The 15,183-nt window shown below is 38.3% G+C and overlaps 1 protein-coding gene across 5 annotated transcripts in view; it reads right to left on the reverse strand.

Moving 5' to 3' along the window:
- Positions 1–235: 235 nt before the first annotated feature.
- Positions 236–15,183, reverse strand: part of Ptp4a2 (protein tyrosine phosphatase 4A2) — a 41,443-nt gene continuing 26,495 nt past the window's right edge. For all 5 annotated transcript variants that reach the window (XM_077791063.1, XM_026391715.2, XM_077791061.1 and 2 more), the window contains 2 exons: positions 14,449–14,523; positions 236–13,032 (listed from right to left, as the gene is read on the reverse strand). In XM_077791063.1, the coding sequence (XP_077647189.1) occupies positions 12,924–13,032; positions 14,449–14,523 (184 nt within the window). In that variant the 3' untranslated portion in view covers positions 236–12,923. The remainder of the gene's footprint in view (positions 13,033–14,448; positions 14,524–15,183) is intronic.

Raw genomic sequence — 15,183 nt, forward strand, 5'->3', positions numbered from 1 at the left:
TCCATGTTCCCAATACGCACAGAGTACCAAAGCAGCTCAGAAGAGGGGAGGGAGTCAGGGGCTTCCCCAAACCGGTGAAGAAACATGAGAATTGGTGTGTGCAGGCAGAAAGGCACTCGTCAAGAGTGGTAAAAAAGAATACTATGGGGAATGACAGTTTTTTGGGCTGTGGTAAAAGGTTCAATGTAGAGAGAAAGGTAGTACACGGAGCAAGTAGGACCTATTTTGCTAAACCTTTACCTGAAAGCCCAGGGAGTTTCAAATGGATGTGACATGATTGACTTTATATTTTGGAAAGATTACTCTAACAGCCACACAGAGGATGGGCTATGGTGGGCCCAGATGAGGTCTAGTCAGGAGGCTGTTATGAGACAGAATGAAGTAAGACAGTACTGTAGGGAGATAGGAGGTAAGATATTAAGACTTGTAGCATTGCTGGACTGTAAACCATACCAGGTCAGCGATCACATATGATCCCTGTATTATATAGTTGAAGTCTTTTATGGGATGGATTGTGTCATAGGGCATATCATAAACTAGGCAGCTTATAAACAACATTAATTTATTGCACATAGTTCTGAGTCTGGGAAGTCCAAGATCAATATGATGACAGAATGTGTCAGGTGAGGGCCTCTTCCTGTTTTCCAGGTGGCACCTTCTCACAGTGTCCTAGTAAAAGAGCTGAGCTAGTGGTCTGGAGCCTCTTTTATAAGGGCACTAATCCCATTCTTAACCACCTCCCAAAGGCCCACCTCCTAATACCATTACCTCGTGGGTTAAGATTTCACATATGCATTTTGGGAACACACAAACATTCAAACTATAGCAGATCGTGTCCCCCACAAAACAAATGTCCTGAAGTTCTAAACCCCTGCACCTCAGAATGTGACCTTACTTGGAAATAAGATTGTGACAGATAAATTAACTGAGATGAGATCATGCTGGAGTAGAGTGGACCCTAATCCAATATAATATTACTGTTGTCCTTTTAAAAAGTCAGTCATGTGAAGACAGAGTCACACAGGGAGAACACCATGTTACTACAAAGGCAGAGATTGGAATTATGCCCAAGTAACCAAGTAATGCCCAAGATTGCCAGCAAAACACCAGAAGCTAGGAAGAGGCCAGGGAGGATTTAGTGAGAGCATGGCCTTACTGAAACCTTGATTTCTGACCTCTAGCCCCCAGCATTGTAAAACAATAAATTTTCGTTGTTTTTTATGCCACCTAGTTTATGGTACCTTGTTATGGTAGCCTTAGGAAAATAATGTACGGCCACTTAACTTATGATACTATCCTGACATAAATATTTAGCTCCAAAAATACCAACAGCTAACATTTCTTGAATACTTACTCTGCATCCAGCTTCAGAACAACCTATTCTTCCTAGCAATTTCCCATAAGAATGATTCTATAATTACTCCCACTTTATATTTAAGAAAACTGAAACATAGAGTGGCCAAGCAAATTTCTCAAGATTACAAAGCTAGTTAAACAGAGCCAGGAATTAAGCCTTAGTGCTCTTACCCAATACAATATATTATGCAGTTGTTCTAATAAATATATACTGGAAAGTTCGATGGCTTAATAAATGACTGTGTTGATCTGGTTCAGAGTCAGGTTTAAAAAATGAGGGCAGTAAAGCAAAGCGGAACCAAGGATGACTCTCTGGTGTCTGGTTCAGATGACTTAGCCACAAATATGTTCCTGAAATGTTGAGTCTGAACGCCATAAGACCAGTGAGTGAGATGTTGGATAAATGGGTCTGAAGCATTAGAGAGGTGTGGGTTAGAATTACAGATTTGGGAGCCATTAGTACACTTAGTGGCAGGGGTTTAGATGAGATCACTAAAGAGAGTGTATAGGAAGAGAAAAGGAAACCATCCAAAAAGAATCCTGAGGAACACCAGAATATAGGAGGTAGGTGGAAGAAAAAGAGTATTTTCTTGCAGAGTCCACCATGGAAAGGACAAAAGTCATGTAATGGTGAGTTGAGGAGTGAATAGAAAGTTCATCAAAGAGTAAGTGTGTTACTACAGGTGAGAAAGTGAGAGGGTGGATCGATGGGCTGTGGTCAGAGTAGGTGCAGAGATGACTAGACACAGGGTATGCTGGAGGCAGCTCACATCAAGTGAGTTTACCATTAAATTTCAGAAATTTTGCAAATTAGTTAAATACAGTCAACATTAAATATTATAATGTAGAGAAATTAACAAAAAATTAAAAACTTCTTAAAAATCATAACTTCCTAATTATTTTACTATACCTATGCTTTTATATTTTCTGTATCTGTATGATAGAAATACTATAATGCTGAGCTATTGCACTCATCCCCAACTCTATGTTTAGTGACATCAACCAGTAGCTTGAAATTGACCACAGCAAGACTTTATACCATGAAAATTAGCAAGAGTTACAAATCAGTGCTTGAATTGTTTTGTTGATTGTCTAGACTTAAGAAAGTTGTGGAGAAAATGTTAGATGCAGATTGAACTTGAAAGTACATCATGTCTATAACCATTACATCATAATGGCACAAAAATTTGCACCCAAAATTGAGAAAATAGTCTTCCAGCATTCAAAAACTATTATCCAATTCCACAGAGAAGTTTCTCACATCTCTGATGAGGAAGTGAAATTCTGACATCACTTCATTGTTTTACTTCTGAGTCTTAAACATAAAGGAAAATAATATTTATATTGGGTTGGTCAATTTCAACCATAGATTGGCCAGAACATAAAAGTTTGGCAGAAATTAACCAAAGCAATTATTATTTTTTATGGTTACATCTTTTTTACATCAGTAAAATCTATAGCAAACTAATTTATGTATGTATGAGTGTGTCCATATAAACACAAGCATAAATACACACACATACACATAGCTGTTCTCTCCTTAAACAATGGCAAATCTCCTGACTAATGAGAGGCAGAGCAGTTCCACTCCATGGGAATAGGTCATTCAGATTAAGGTTAAAGGCTTCAGAGCTGAGACGGCTAGAAGAGGCACTGAATTCAGAGGATAAAAGAATGACCTAGGGTAGATCTTCGAGGCCCAAGGAACTCCATGCATTGAGTGATGGGGAGGGTGGCAGTCAGAAATAATGGGGACAGTGACTATAACAGCCTGACAATCACCATCTCAAGATAGGATTGCCCAAGGAGAAAAAAGCAATGACCATAGAGAGGTAACCCCTCAGTTCCCACTGGCCTGTAGTACATAGGTCATTACTGAATGAATAGCTTTCATTTTTGAGATCACAGAGAAAGAAGTATCTTCTGGGATCAATCTGGTTTCAGTTAATAATCATAGCTTCCACATATTGAATGTAAGGGGAGCACACTGTAATAATATGATCAGGTTTCTAAGTTAGACATTTCAGGTTAGCATATCTGGCTCTGCCATTTACTAGATGTGTGGTACTGGGCAAGCTACTCATCCTCTCTGAGCTTTCATAGCCTAGCATGTAAAATGGAAAAAAATGCCACCTACCACTCAAAGGATAATATACTTAAAACACTGAGCATAGTGCCTGGCAAATGATATACTTCCAATAAAATTGTAAGTATTATTCAGAATATATATGTGAAAATACAAGATACATAGTTACATAATTACAACTATACCTAGTGGGAGGTGAAAAGTATACATCAAAAGATTAATAATGGTTGTCTCTGGATGGCTGGACAATGAGGGTTTTTTTTTCTTCATTTCATTTTTTAAAACTTCTATAAGAAACCAACTTAAATTTTCATTCTGAAAAAAAAATCTTTCAAAACAAAGAAAATATATAGGAAGGGAAATTTTCATTTTTTTAAAAAAAAGGCCAGTATCAAATAAGAACATGAAACAATTAGTCTTCTGTAATACACACAGGCCTGACACATGAACAAATTATTGTGACAGGTAGAAAAAATACTTGAAGAGTTTAGCTCTTCCAAGTCATCCTTTTCACCATTAAAAAGTGTGTAAGTTCAAAGGCTGTCTCTCCTCTTCTCCATCTTCTGTCTCATCCATGATTTTTAGATTTCAAGGGGACTTATGAATAAAGGGGCTATAAATTAATCTAAAATGATTCAAATCCTTAATTTATGCATTCATTAGATTTTTACCTGTTATCAATCTTAGGGTTCCAGGTGTTAATGGCAACTCTAAATGAAAGTCAAATATAATCATTTGCATAAAAGCATTAGATGATGATTAATTGGTATTTTCATGCAGCTGTGATTTATTCTGCACTTCTAGAGTTGAAAAAAAATTAACTAGAAACATTTACCTCTGCTAATCCTCATAAAATTGCAGAATATCCTCCAGTTTTCCATGTACTCAGCCATATTTATAATATTTTAATTACTGGGGTTATATTTCATATTTCCTGATTTTAAAAGGCATTACAATTGTGCCCTCTTGAAAATGAGACTGATTTTTATACCATTCTTTAAATATTTATGTGTTTGAATCCAAAAGGAAGATAGTGATCAAATCTACTCATGTTGACAAATTCCCATATGTAAGTTTCATCATGATTTGTGGAATGCATTCCAATTTCAAGGGACCTAAACTTGAGACGCCCTAAAATATAAGTCACAGAGCTTAGGCAGAAAGTGTTTTCAGAAAAGTGACTTATCTCTGCTGAATAAAAGCTGTACCATTGGCAACTGAGATCCAGTTACGATTCCTAAAGCATGTCCTGGCTGGTTATCTAATGCCTCTGCAGGAATTTAGGCCATGCATTAATGCACTGAAGATAAAATCAATTTGAAAATTTCTTAAATCAAATACCAATCCTGGACTAATACTCTATGTGCAAGAGCAGCAGCCAACAGTAATAGGAAGCCAATTATAAACTATAAACCACTCTGCTCAAACATCTTGGTTTGCTACTGGCAGGGACCATTACACACCATTTGCACAAGTTAAATCCACTGACAAGTCAGAATTGCTATACACATGCAGGCACAGGAGTATGCCAACCCCTACCTGTCCCTGCATTTAATATCAAGGTGCAACTCAATTAAAAGGGATTCTTCTAAAAAAATATAATTTTTAGTTGTAGTTGGACAAACTACAACCTTTATTTTATTTAGTTTTTATGTGGTGCTGAGGATTGAACCCAGGCCCTTGGACGTGCTGAGCGCTCTACAACTGAGCCACAACCCCAGCCCCTAAAAGGAATTCTTATCGAAGACAAAACCTCACAGCAACACCCTGAGCAACTCTACTGTACTGCTACTCTACTGTGACAGTACAGCTGAGGAGTAAAGTACATTTTTAGAATCAAGGCAGTCCCAGACTACAGTACTGGCCCTGCTTGCTATTACTTCACTTAGTTTCCACATCTATAAAGTGGGATTAGCAATGACGCTATGTGGAAACTTATGAATTTTAAATCTAATCAGGGATATGAAATTCTGAACATAATAATACTAGACAGTTGTTGACTAGTATTATTCCCTCGTTCCCCTATCTTTTCAACTCCCTAACACTAAAACAGCAAAGGAGACATAAATGGTATGGCTAATACCACATTGTCACATTTGTCAAAGACCTTTCCCAAGTGGTTGGCAAGGTTGCAAGCAGTGAAGTGTTTGAATTGTTTTCATTTGCATGTGTGATCTGTGGAGAAAATTAGAGGCAGATGGAGAGTGAGGGGTTACAAGTCTTTTCCAAGGCCAGATATCCCAGTTGGATGTATTTAATCCCTTGAAATGTGAATGTAGATATACAGGTCAGCTTTTCACGTGGATCTAGTTTCTGATGGTTAAAAGAGAAGCCTTCTATCCTGTTCTTCTGCTGCTTCCTTACTTAAGGCCCCAACACCTCTGTTTGAACCAATTGGGCCCATCATCAACCACCACTCAAAAGGATCTCTCAGTTTCTACCCTCTCTAATTCATTCAACTGACATTATTTCATCCATAGTACAAATCAGGCACAGAGTTTACAAGTATGGCCCCTAAGGAGATTCTTGAATAACCTTTTTGAACATAGATCTGACTATATAACTGCTGGGCTTAGCAAACTTCAGTGGTTCCCCAGTGACCAAAGTTGATTCACAGTGAGAAATTCTGATTCAGAATGATCCGAGTGGTACCTGGTCATGGACATTTTGAATAAACCAGAGTTTAGTCTGATGTCTCCTCCAGATTCAGAAATGATTAACTTTCTAATTTCTGATACATAATACTCTCCGCAATATGATTCCAACCATCTACCCAGCCTCACCAAATCAACATGAGGTAGTCTCTAAATTTTACCTTCCTTCCTTCCGAACTGTATTCTAACCATACTACCTGCACTGCTATCTCTGACACACCAAGCCTACTTTTTGAAGCTTAAACACAGTTACAGTGCTCAGGAAACACTGGCACATCTTCACATAGCATGTGCACAAAGTAGCCTCTTTCCCCTTCTTCACTGATGCTCCCTGACCAACTATAGCCCTTGTCCCTATCCCTTCCATGCTTTATTTTCTCCCTGTCCTCAGAGCATTGGTTACTACCCCAAAATGTATTAGCTGTTTATTCTCTATCTTCTCTACTAAAAGTTAAACCCTATCAGGGCAGAATTTGACTTGTTTTCTACTATATCCTTAGTGCCTAGAACAGTGTATCATGTGTTATAGATGCACAAATACATGTGTGTATAGAGGCACACACACTTACTGGGGATTGAACTCAGCGGAGCCTCACACATGATGAGTACATATTCTAACACTAAGCCCCAGCCCTTTTTTATTTTTTGAGGAAAGGTCTCTCTAAGTTGCTTAAAGCCTTGCTAAGTTGCTGAAACTGGCTTTGAACTTGCAATCGTCCTACCTCAGCCTCCCAAGTGGCTGGGATTACACAATGCCCCAATGCCTGGCTCTCAGCCCAATCTTTAAGTGTACAATTCAGTGGCTTTTAGTACAGTCACACCGCTGTACAACTGTTTCTACTAATTCCAGAAAGCTTTCATAATCCCCAAAAGAAACTCTTATCCATTAACAGTCTTTTCTATCCCCACCCCAGACGACTAGTAATGCTTCCAATTTTCTTGGGAATATATCTAGAAATGGATACTAACTATATAGGAATTGCTGGGTCATATATATGGCAACTCTTAACTTTCTGATAAAAAAAAAAGCCAAATCATTTTCAAAACTGGCTGCACTACCATTTTACATTATGACCAGCAATGTACAGCAGCAATTCCAATTTCTCCACTCACGCCAAGTGACTGTCCATCTTTTTTATTATACCCACCCGAGAGGATATGAAGAGCTATCTCACTGTGCATCAAACTCTCTCATACTTTGAAACCCAGCTCAAGCCAGGCATGGACACCTGTAATCCCAGTGACTCAGGAGGCTGAGGCAAGAGGATCTCAAGTTCAAGGCCAGCTTCATCAACTCATCAAGACCCTGTCTCAAAAATAAAGAAGGGCTGGGGGTAAAAAGTAAAAGTGAAAAAGCTCAGTGGTGCCAGGCGCAGGTGGAACACGCCTGTAATCTCCAGGGTTTGGGAGGCTGCAACAGAAAGATTGCAAGTTCAAAGCCAGCCTCAGCAAAGGTGAGATGCTAAACAACTCAGTGAAATCCTCGTCTCTAAATAAAACACAAAAATATAGGGCTGGGGGTGTGGCTCAGTGGTTGAATGCCCCCGAGTTCAATCCTCAATACCCATAGTACCCCCCCCCAAAAAAAAGCTCAGAGATAGTGTGCCCTTGGTTCTCAGTATCATAAAAAATGAAAAAAAAAAAAAAAACCAGCTTAAACCTGACAATATGGAACCTCATGTGCTCCAGTGCAGCTGTATTAAACCCTAGTACCATAGTTCATTTATGCCTCTATGAGCGCCCTTTCACTCAATGTCTATTGAGCATCTGCTATGTGCCAAGCACTAATCTACATGCTGAAAATATGGTGAACAAAACAGATGCAACAAAAACCATCCACCCCCTTCACAGCTTATGTTATGGCAGGGAGGCAAATCAAAAGTTTGAGATAGGGGGCTGGGGATGCGGCTCAAGCGGTAGTGCGCTCGTCTGGCATGCGTGCGGCCCGGGTTCGATCCTCAGCACCACATACCAACAAAGATGTTGTGTCCGCCAATAACTAAAAAGAGATAAATACTTAAAAAAAAAAAAAGTTTGAGACAGTGGTGCATGCCTGTGATGTGGTGGAGGCAACTGGGTGCTCACAAAAGCCTAACTGAAATTTGAGTAGAAACTGAAGTTTTAATAATGCAAAACAATTGTGAGATCTTAAGGAGGCAGTGAACATGGGTCTAAGAGTCCAGAGAATAAAGTTCACGTAGATAGAGAAATGAAGGAATGGGTTAGGATTGTGGCTTAGTGGTAGAGTGCTGGCCTAGCACAAGCAAGGCCCTGAGTTCAATCCTCAGCACCACATAAAAATATTGTGTCCAAGTACAAATCACCTATACTCATTTTCTATTGTTGCTTTAATAAATTACCACAATAGATTTTTAAAAAAATTTTTAGTTGTTGATGGACATTTATTTTATTGACTTATTTTAATATGGTGCCGAGAATCAAACCCAGTGCCTCATACATACTAGGCAAGTGCTCTACCACTGAGCCACAACCCCAGCCCTAAATTTATTATCTTAACAGTTCTATAGAAGGCCCATGTAGGACTAAAGTGAAGGTGTTGGCAGGCTGGATTCCTTGTTTCCTTGCCTCTTCTATGTTCCAGAGACTGCCCTTAATCCCTGGCAAATGGGTCCTTCCTCCATCTTCAAAGCCAGCAACATTGTATCTAATTTCAGCCAGGAAAGGTTCTCTGCTTTTAGAACCCATGCTGTTGGATCAGGTTCTCCCAGATCACTCAGGAGACACTTCCCATCTCAAAACTCTTAACCCCATTTACTTAATTCCTTTTGCCATGTAAAGTAATATTCACAGGTTCCAAGGACTTAGGACATGGACATCATGGGGGTGGGTGGGCAATGGGTGTGCACTTTTCTGCAAAAGAACTTTCAAAGAGGGAATAATCAACCGTGTCCTGTTAACAGGTCAAAAATATTATGAGAAGCAAGGCACAGTGGCACTTGTCCGTAATCCCAGCAACTCAGGAGGCTAAGGCAGGAGGATTCCATGTTCAAGGACAGCCTCAGCAACTTAGCAAGATGCAACCCAAAACAAAAAGAGCTGGGGATGTTATTCGATGGTAGCGCAACCCTGGGTTCAATTCCCAGTACTGGAGATTAAAAAAAAAAAACTAATGAGAATTGACTATTGGATTCAAGTGCCACAGAGGTTCTGATGGTGTATATATGGGAAGTTCCCATGGAGTTAATACCCTCATTTTAAGTGCGCTCAAAAGAGAAAAACAGAAAGTAGAACTTTGGCGTTTTGCTATGAAGGGCAGAAAAGAATAGTAGTGGAAGGTGTAGATGTGGGTTTAAACAAGGTTTTTAGAATGCAAGAAATAAGAACATGTTTGAAAGCTGATGAGAATGATTTAGCAGAAAGAAAAGATAATGAACAGGAGAAGGAATGCCTAAATTCGGGCCCTTTGAATACATAAGAAATGGAACCTAGTCACAAGAGGAAGAGCTTTAACTAAAAAAGATGGAGGCAGAGTGCTTGCCTAGCAATGTGTCAGGCCCAGATTCAATCCCCACCATTAGAAGGGGGAAAAAAAAATGAAGAAAAATCTGTAACTAAAGTGTAGCACAGATGCAGGTGGGTGGGTAGGAACCTGTGGAAGTTTTGTTTCTATTTTCTAAGCTTATGGGGTTGGAAACTGAGTGATGATGTATTCTAGTCTTCAAGGAGAATAGAAAATGGAAATAATGTAGTAGGACTATGAGATCTACAAGTCATGACAAAGACCAAATCAATGCATTCAGTTGCACAAAATTTAAATAAGGTAGGACACTGAACTTAACCTAAAGTGGAGTCTAACAGTATAATGAAACAAAGCAAGGCAATTTTATATAGCCAACAGTGATTATCACAATGGACCACAGAATTTAAGCTAAGTAATAAGGTTAAAATAAGATGAAAATTGGACAGGCAAAAAGATCAATGAATTATATGTAACACAGTGGTTCAACCACCCATTGTAACTGTTTATGTCTACATATCTGATTCCCCTCTCTAGACTGAGATACTCCAAAGTAGGATCCGTCTTACCTTTTAACTCTTAAATACTTTGAACACATAAGCTATCCAGATGTATAAATGCAAACTCATAATTAAAGGAAAATTTCCTACCCCCAAACCCTACTATATGTAAACTTGCTATTCTCAGTTGCTCTTCAAGGGTTTAAATAAAAACTTGCAATGCTTCATCAAAATTAATGCTTCATTAAAATTTGTTTAGGTGTTAAAAAAATCCTTTCAAATGAGACAAGATGCTGAATTCCCACTGTGGTGACCAAGAACTAAACCAGAAAAGTACCAGTTCTATCTCAACTATGGTTAAGTTTTCCCTTATTGAACACCTGGATGGTACAAAATCTTTGTACTTCCCAACCTCAAATTTCACCTCCTTGTAGTAAATTAACAGGCACAAAACAGATCTTCAGAATAGCAAGAGAAAAGGGGCGCAAATGAAACTCCATTTGGAGGTAGAGGGAAAAAAAATGCACAAAGAACGTGTAAAATATGTTTTATTGTTCTTTAAAAGGGTTCAGGGTTTGGTTTTAAATCAGGCTGCATACCCTTCATCAGTCTGACATCTCTCTCACCATGTCAAACTGGCTTCAGCTAGCAATACTTCATTAAATCCAAAGGAAAAAAATGTTTTGATGGGAAAAAAATCCAGTTCTGAGAACAATTAACATTAGTCTGTAATTTAAAATAAAATGAGGGCTGTTTCACTTTGTTTTATATACCCTTCTTCTCGCTTAGAACCAGGAATGTAGTTCTCCTAACTCGGGCAGGCACTGGTACTGATGGAGGCTGCATGCATGTGAATGCACACACCTATACTCCCCCCGCCCCAAACAACATTCAGAGCATGTCAAATGGAAAAGGTTTCTGATGGCATTGATTCAAAGAGTTGAAAGTATATCTGAACTTAGAGGCTATATTTTGATTTGATCTCGAGTCTGCGTTAAAGGAATCTATTGTCATGTTCAGAAATAAAAAAGAATTTTGGATAGTACCATCATTTTTTTACTTGAAAATTCTAGAAACAATGTCAAAAAGCACTATTTTGCTTTGTTTGCTGGGATGAGGGAAAGGAGAATCTACAGATTTGTATTTAGTTAAAAATCGAAAACAACTCCGGCAATAGGAAATAGGCAGTTCACATAGCCGGCCAACGTCTGAGGTATCATCAGTGAGAGACGAGGTCCTGTGCCATTCCTACTGGCCTAGCTGACACTAACAAAATGGAAAGCTTATGGCTCTGCACAGCAAACTCCAGCAAGACAAGATGACTCTAAGCCTGTATTCAGAGCCTTAGAAGCAGGGCACTATTATTTAATATTTAGGTGAAAAGAGTGCAAGAACCCCTGATGGTGCCCTTCTACTTGCTTTGTCAATACAGCCTGGTCATAACTGCCTTCTGCAAATGAGGAGAAAAACAGCTTTTCTTTCTAAATCAGCACATTGAACCCAGCAGAGATTTGCAAAAATGCTACTATACCACTTCATAAGCAACACAGTCCCTTTGCTTCTCATTGGGTTGCCTGGTATCTTCTACCCTGTTTATAGCATTGCTGGTTCTGAACCAGTGACTTTTTTTTTTTTTTTATCTCAAAAAGAACCTAGAAAGAAAATAACAAGGCAATCAGTGGTTCAACTGAACTATACATATAGGGAATAGTTTGAAAAATGATCACCACAGGCATTTCTCAAGACCTAAATATTATGAATTTGCTGTTGCTCCTCTGACCATTTCCAAAAATTCAGAGTACAATTAAGTCCTGAAGTAAGTTTTAAGCTACCAGTATTCCCTGACATCATTAGACAGAAAATCAGAATAGTGCTATGGTCCACAATTCTACTGTTTGAAGAGTGTGCTAATTCTCGGCCTGAACATATTTTTAGTAATGAACTAGAGCTGTCCTCTTCAGAAAACAAATTTCTGGGATACTCACTTAGCATCATTGGTTGGTAAAGAGAAGAATTCTACTCTCAGCTAAGTTCTTTGAGAATAAAGATTCCTCTTCAAATGCTATTTCCCCACTAATTTATCAAAACAAAAGCTTCTTGGCTACTTTGCCTAATGTTAGATCAAGGCTTTGAGGAAAAGAAACTAAGATGAACACTCCATCATCAGTAAAGACTAAAACCACCTGCATGCCTTTTTTTTTTTTTTTTTGGTGTTTTTTAACATTTTTTTTTGTTGTTGTTTGTTTGTTTGTTTTTCCTCTAAAAGTGCCCAGATGGGCTTAAGGCTGCCAGACTGCACGCAAACCTACAGCAATAAGGGCTTCTCCTAGTCCATCTACAATGTGTATCAGGGGAAAGGAGGGGACAAGAGAAAACAAAGAAGAGGGGGAAAATGCACCTCTTTCCTCCTCCCAAATATCCCACCACAGGGAAATCTATGTGCCAAGCATAATGAAAGATGTGCTCCCCAAACAGGTGGTTCTGCACAGGCTAATATTCTGCTGGTTTTCCTTAAGAGACCTATTCTGAAAAAGTTAAAAAAGACAGGAGATATTAAAATAATTCGATCCTGGCAGAAATTAAAACTCCAAAACCAGGAGAAAATCATCCTTCACTGAATTAATCTCTTTTTTCTTTTTTTTTTCTTTTTTCTTTTCTAAAACATTTTATTCACGTTATAGAGGGATTTCTTATTTGTTTACTTTTTCCTAATTGTTAAGAAGAGTGGTTGAGGAGTACTGAATCCAACACTATTTCGATGACACAGGTAAATTCCAGATTCACATTTCCAGGTACCAAGAGTTCCCTCTAAATGCCACAATCACATAAGCCTTCGTTTGTATTTCTTTCTACTGAATACAGCAATGCCCATTGGTATCTCTGAAGCGTAATCGCATCTTAGGTCGATATTTCTCCAAGTAAAGCAGCTGTTTGGAATTGAATGCTCCCCTTCTTTTTCTGAAAATAAAGAATGGCAAATTTTTACCAAGTAATAAAAGAGCTTTCTGACTTACTTAAGATGCATTATTTATGGCCTAATGTCTTTCTAACTCCACCCTACTGAAAACCAACATATCCCACACCACATCCCTTTTTAAAGATTTCTAAGTTGCCAACATGAACTTTCTGAGCCTTCCTAGAACAGAAATTTTTTTTTCTTTGATAACTCTCATTACAATATATTTAAATAAAGATCAGAATGGGCTCCATATAGTGACATATGCCTGTAATCCCAGCTACTAAAGAGGCCAAGGCAGAGGATTGAAAGTTTGAGGCCCATTAACTAATAAAGACCTTGGTCTCAAAACTTAAAAAAGTCTGGGATGCAGCTCAGTGGTAGAGCGCTTGTCTAGTATATGCAAGGCCCTGGGCTCAATTCCCAGGACACGCCCCCAACCCCACAACCCACACCACTATCAGAATGGTTTATCCAGACATCTAACTATATTCTTCCCAATTAGATTAATATATTCTTCAGACTAGAATACCAAGTATTTATGATGCTTTAAACACACACACACACACACACATTCAGATGAAGCAGCAGTTCAAGACATACACAGATGGCAAATGGCATTCACTGAAATAGGTCACTGTCTTGGAGCTACTACCATATAATTCATGCCCTCTGACACAGTCTTTTCTCTTTAGAGTTGAGCTGGGGACCATGGCACACATCTGTAATCCCAGCAATTTGGGAGGCTGAGGCAGGAGGATTGCAAATTCAAAGCCAACCTCAGCAACTTAACAAGGCCCTAAGCAACTTGGTAAGATCCTGTCTCAAAATAAAAAAAGGGCTGGGGATATGGCTCAGTGGTTAATAGCACCTGAGTTCAATCCCTGGTATCAAAATAAGAAGAAAGGATTGAAAGTGCAAGACAATAATTGACAAAAGAATTCTGGACAATAAAATGCCATGGCCTATTATTTCAGATCAATGCTAAGGTTCTGTCTGAGTACTACCATCCTAATTTTGTGCCTGAACAAGAGTATAGGGTGATTAATCTACTCCTCTATACATTCTTCTTGCCTCTTGGTAAAGCAAAGTTGCATATGGAAGGTATTTTGGAATCTATTAAAAGGGCACTAGATCAATGAGACACTAATTATTCATTTTCAAGATTCCTACATGTTCAAACTACATAGTGAACATATCCTACAACATCCAAATTTGACACCCAAATCTGAAAACCTTTAAACTTAGGAGTTGTAGAACTGAGTCCCTTTATCACTTGTTTGAAATTTTGTATGCCTTCAAAGAATTACTTTAAGCCAAAGCCAGCAACTTATTCCATACTACAAATACTTTTCATAATTCTTTATCAAGCACAATCTTGCTTTATATGTTTATAAACATAAAAACTTCATACTCACTGTCTTATAAACTGAACTGCATCTTCATACTTCATTCCACATTCAATCAAAGCAAGTGCAACCAGCACAGGTGCCCTGTAAAAAGAAGCCTAGTAAATATCCAAAAGTATTTGGAAATTAAAGATTTTGTAAAACCCAGGATTGCGTATTACCAAAACAAAACAAAATTTGAGCTTTAACTTCTTCCATCTACTAACATATCTGCTATTTTCCAATACAGTAAAAATCTCCACCATTATACTATTACCTGTTTTTAGTAAAGCACTACATTCTAAACCTATAGTAAGATATCTTTACTTTTTAAAACATCACATTATAACTCCAGATTTTCTCATTATCTATTATCTCTATTTTTTAAAATCTGAGAAAACAATGTTTTTAAAAAGCCCATTACAAAGCATCAACTGTATACTACCTAACTAGTACAACTACTAGTAATAAAATTGCCCTAGCCAGGAACAATGGCACATGCTTATAATGCCAGCAATTTGGGAGGCTGAGGATCGAAAAGTTCAAAGCCAGCCTCAGCAACTTGGTGAGGGACTAAGCAACTTAGTGAGACCCTGTCTCAAAATAAAAAGGGCTGAGGGTGTGGCTGAGTGGTAAAGCACCCCTGGGTTCAATCCCCAGTACCCAAAAGAAAGTAAAATAAAAAACAAGATTGCTCTAAGAAAAGTTATAATACTATCATCAGCCTTCAAGAAACTGGACCTTCTGAGAAAAAAAAAGTCCAAA

The sequence above is a fragment of the Urocitellus parryii genome, chromosome 11, assembly GCF_045843805.1.
Source record: "Urocitellus parryii isolate mUroPar1 chromosome 11, mUroPar1.hap1, whole genome shotgun sequence".
Lineage (NCBI taxonomy): Eukaryota > Metazoa > Chordata > Mammalia > Rodentia > Sciuridae > Urocitellus > Urocitellus parryii.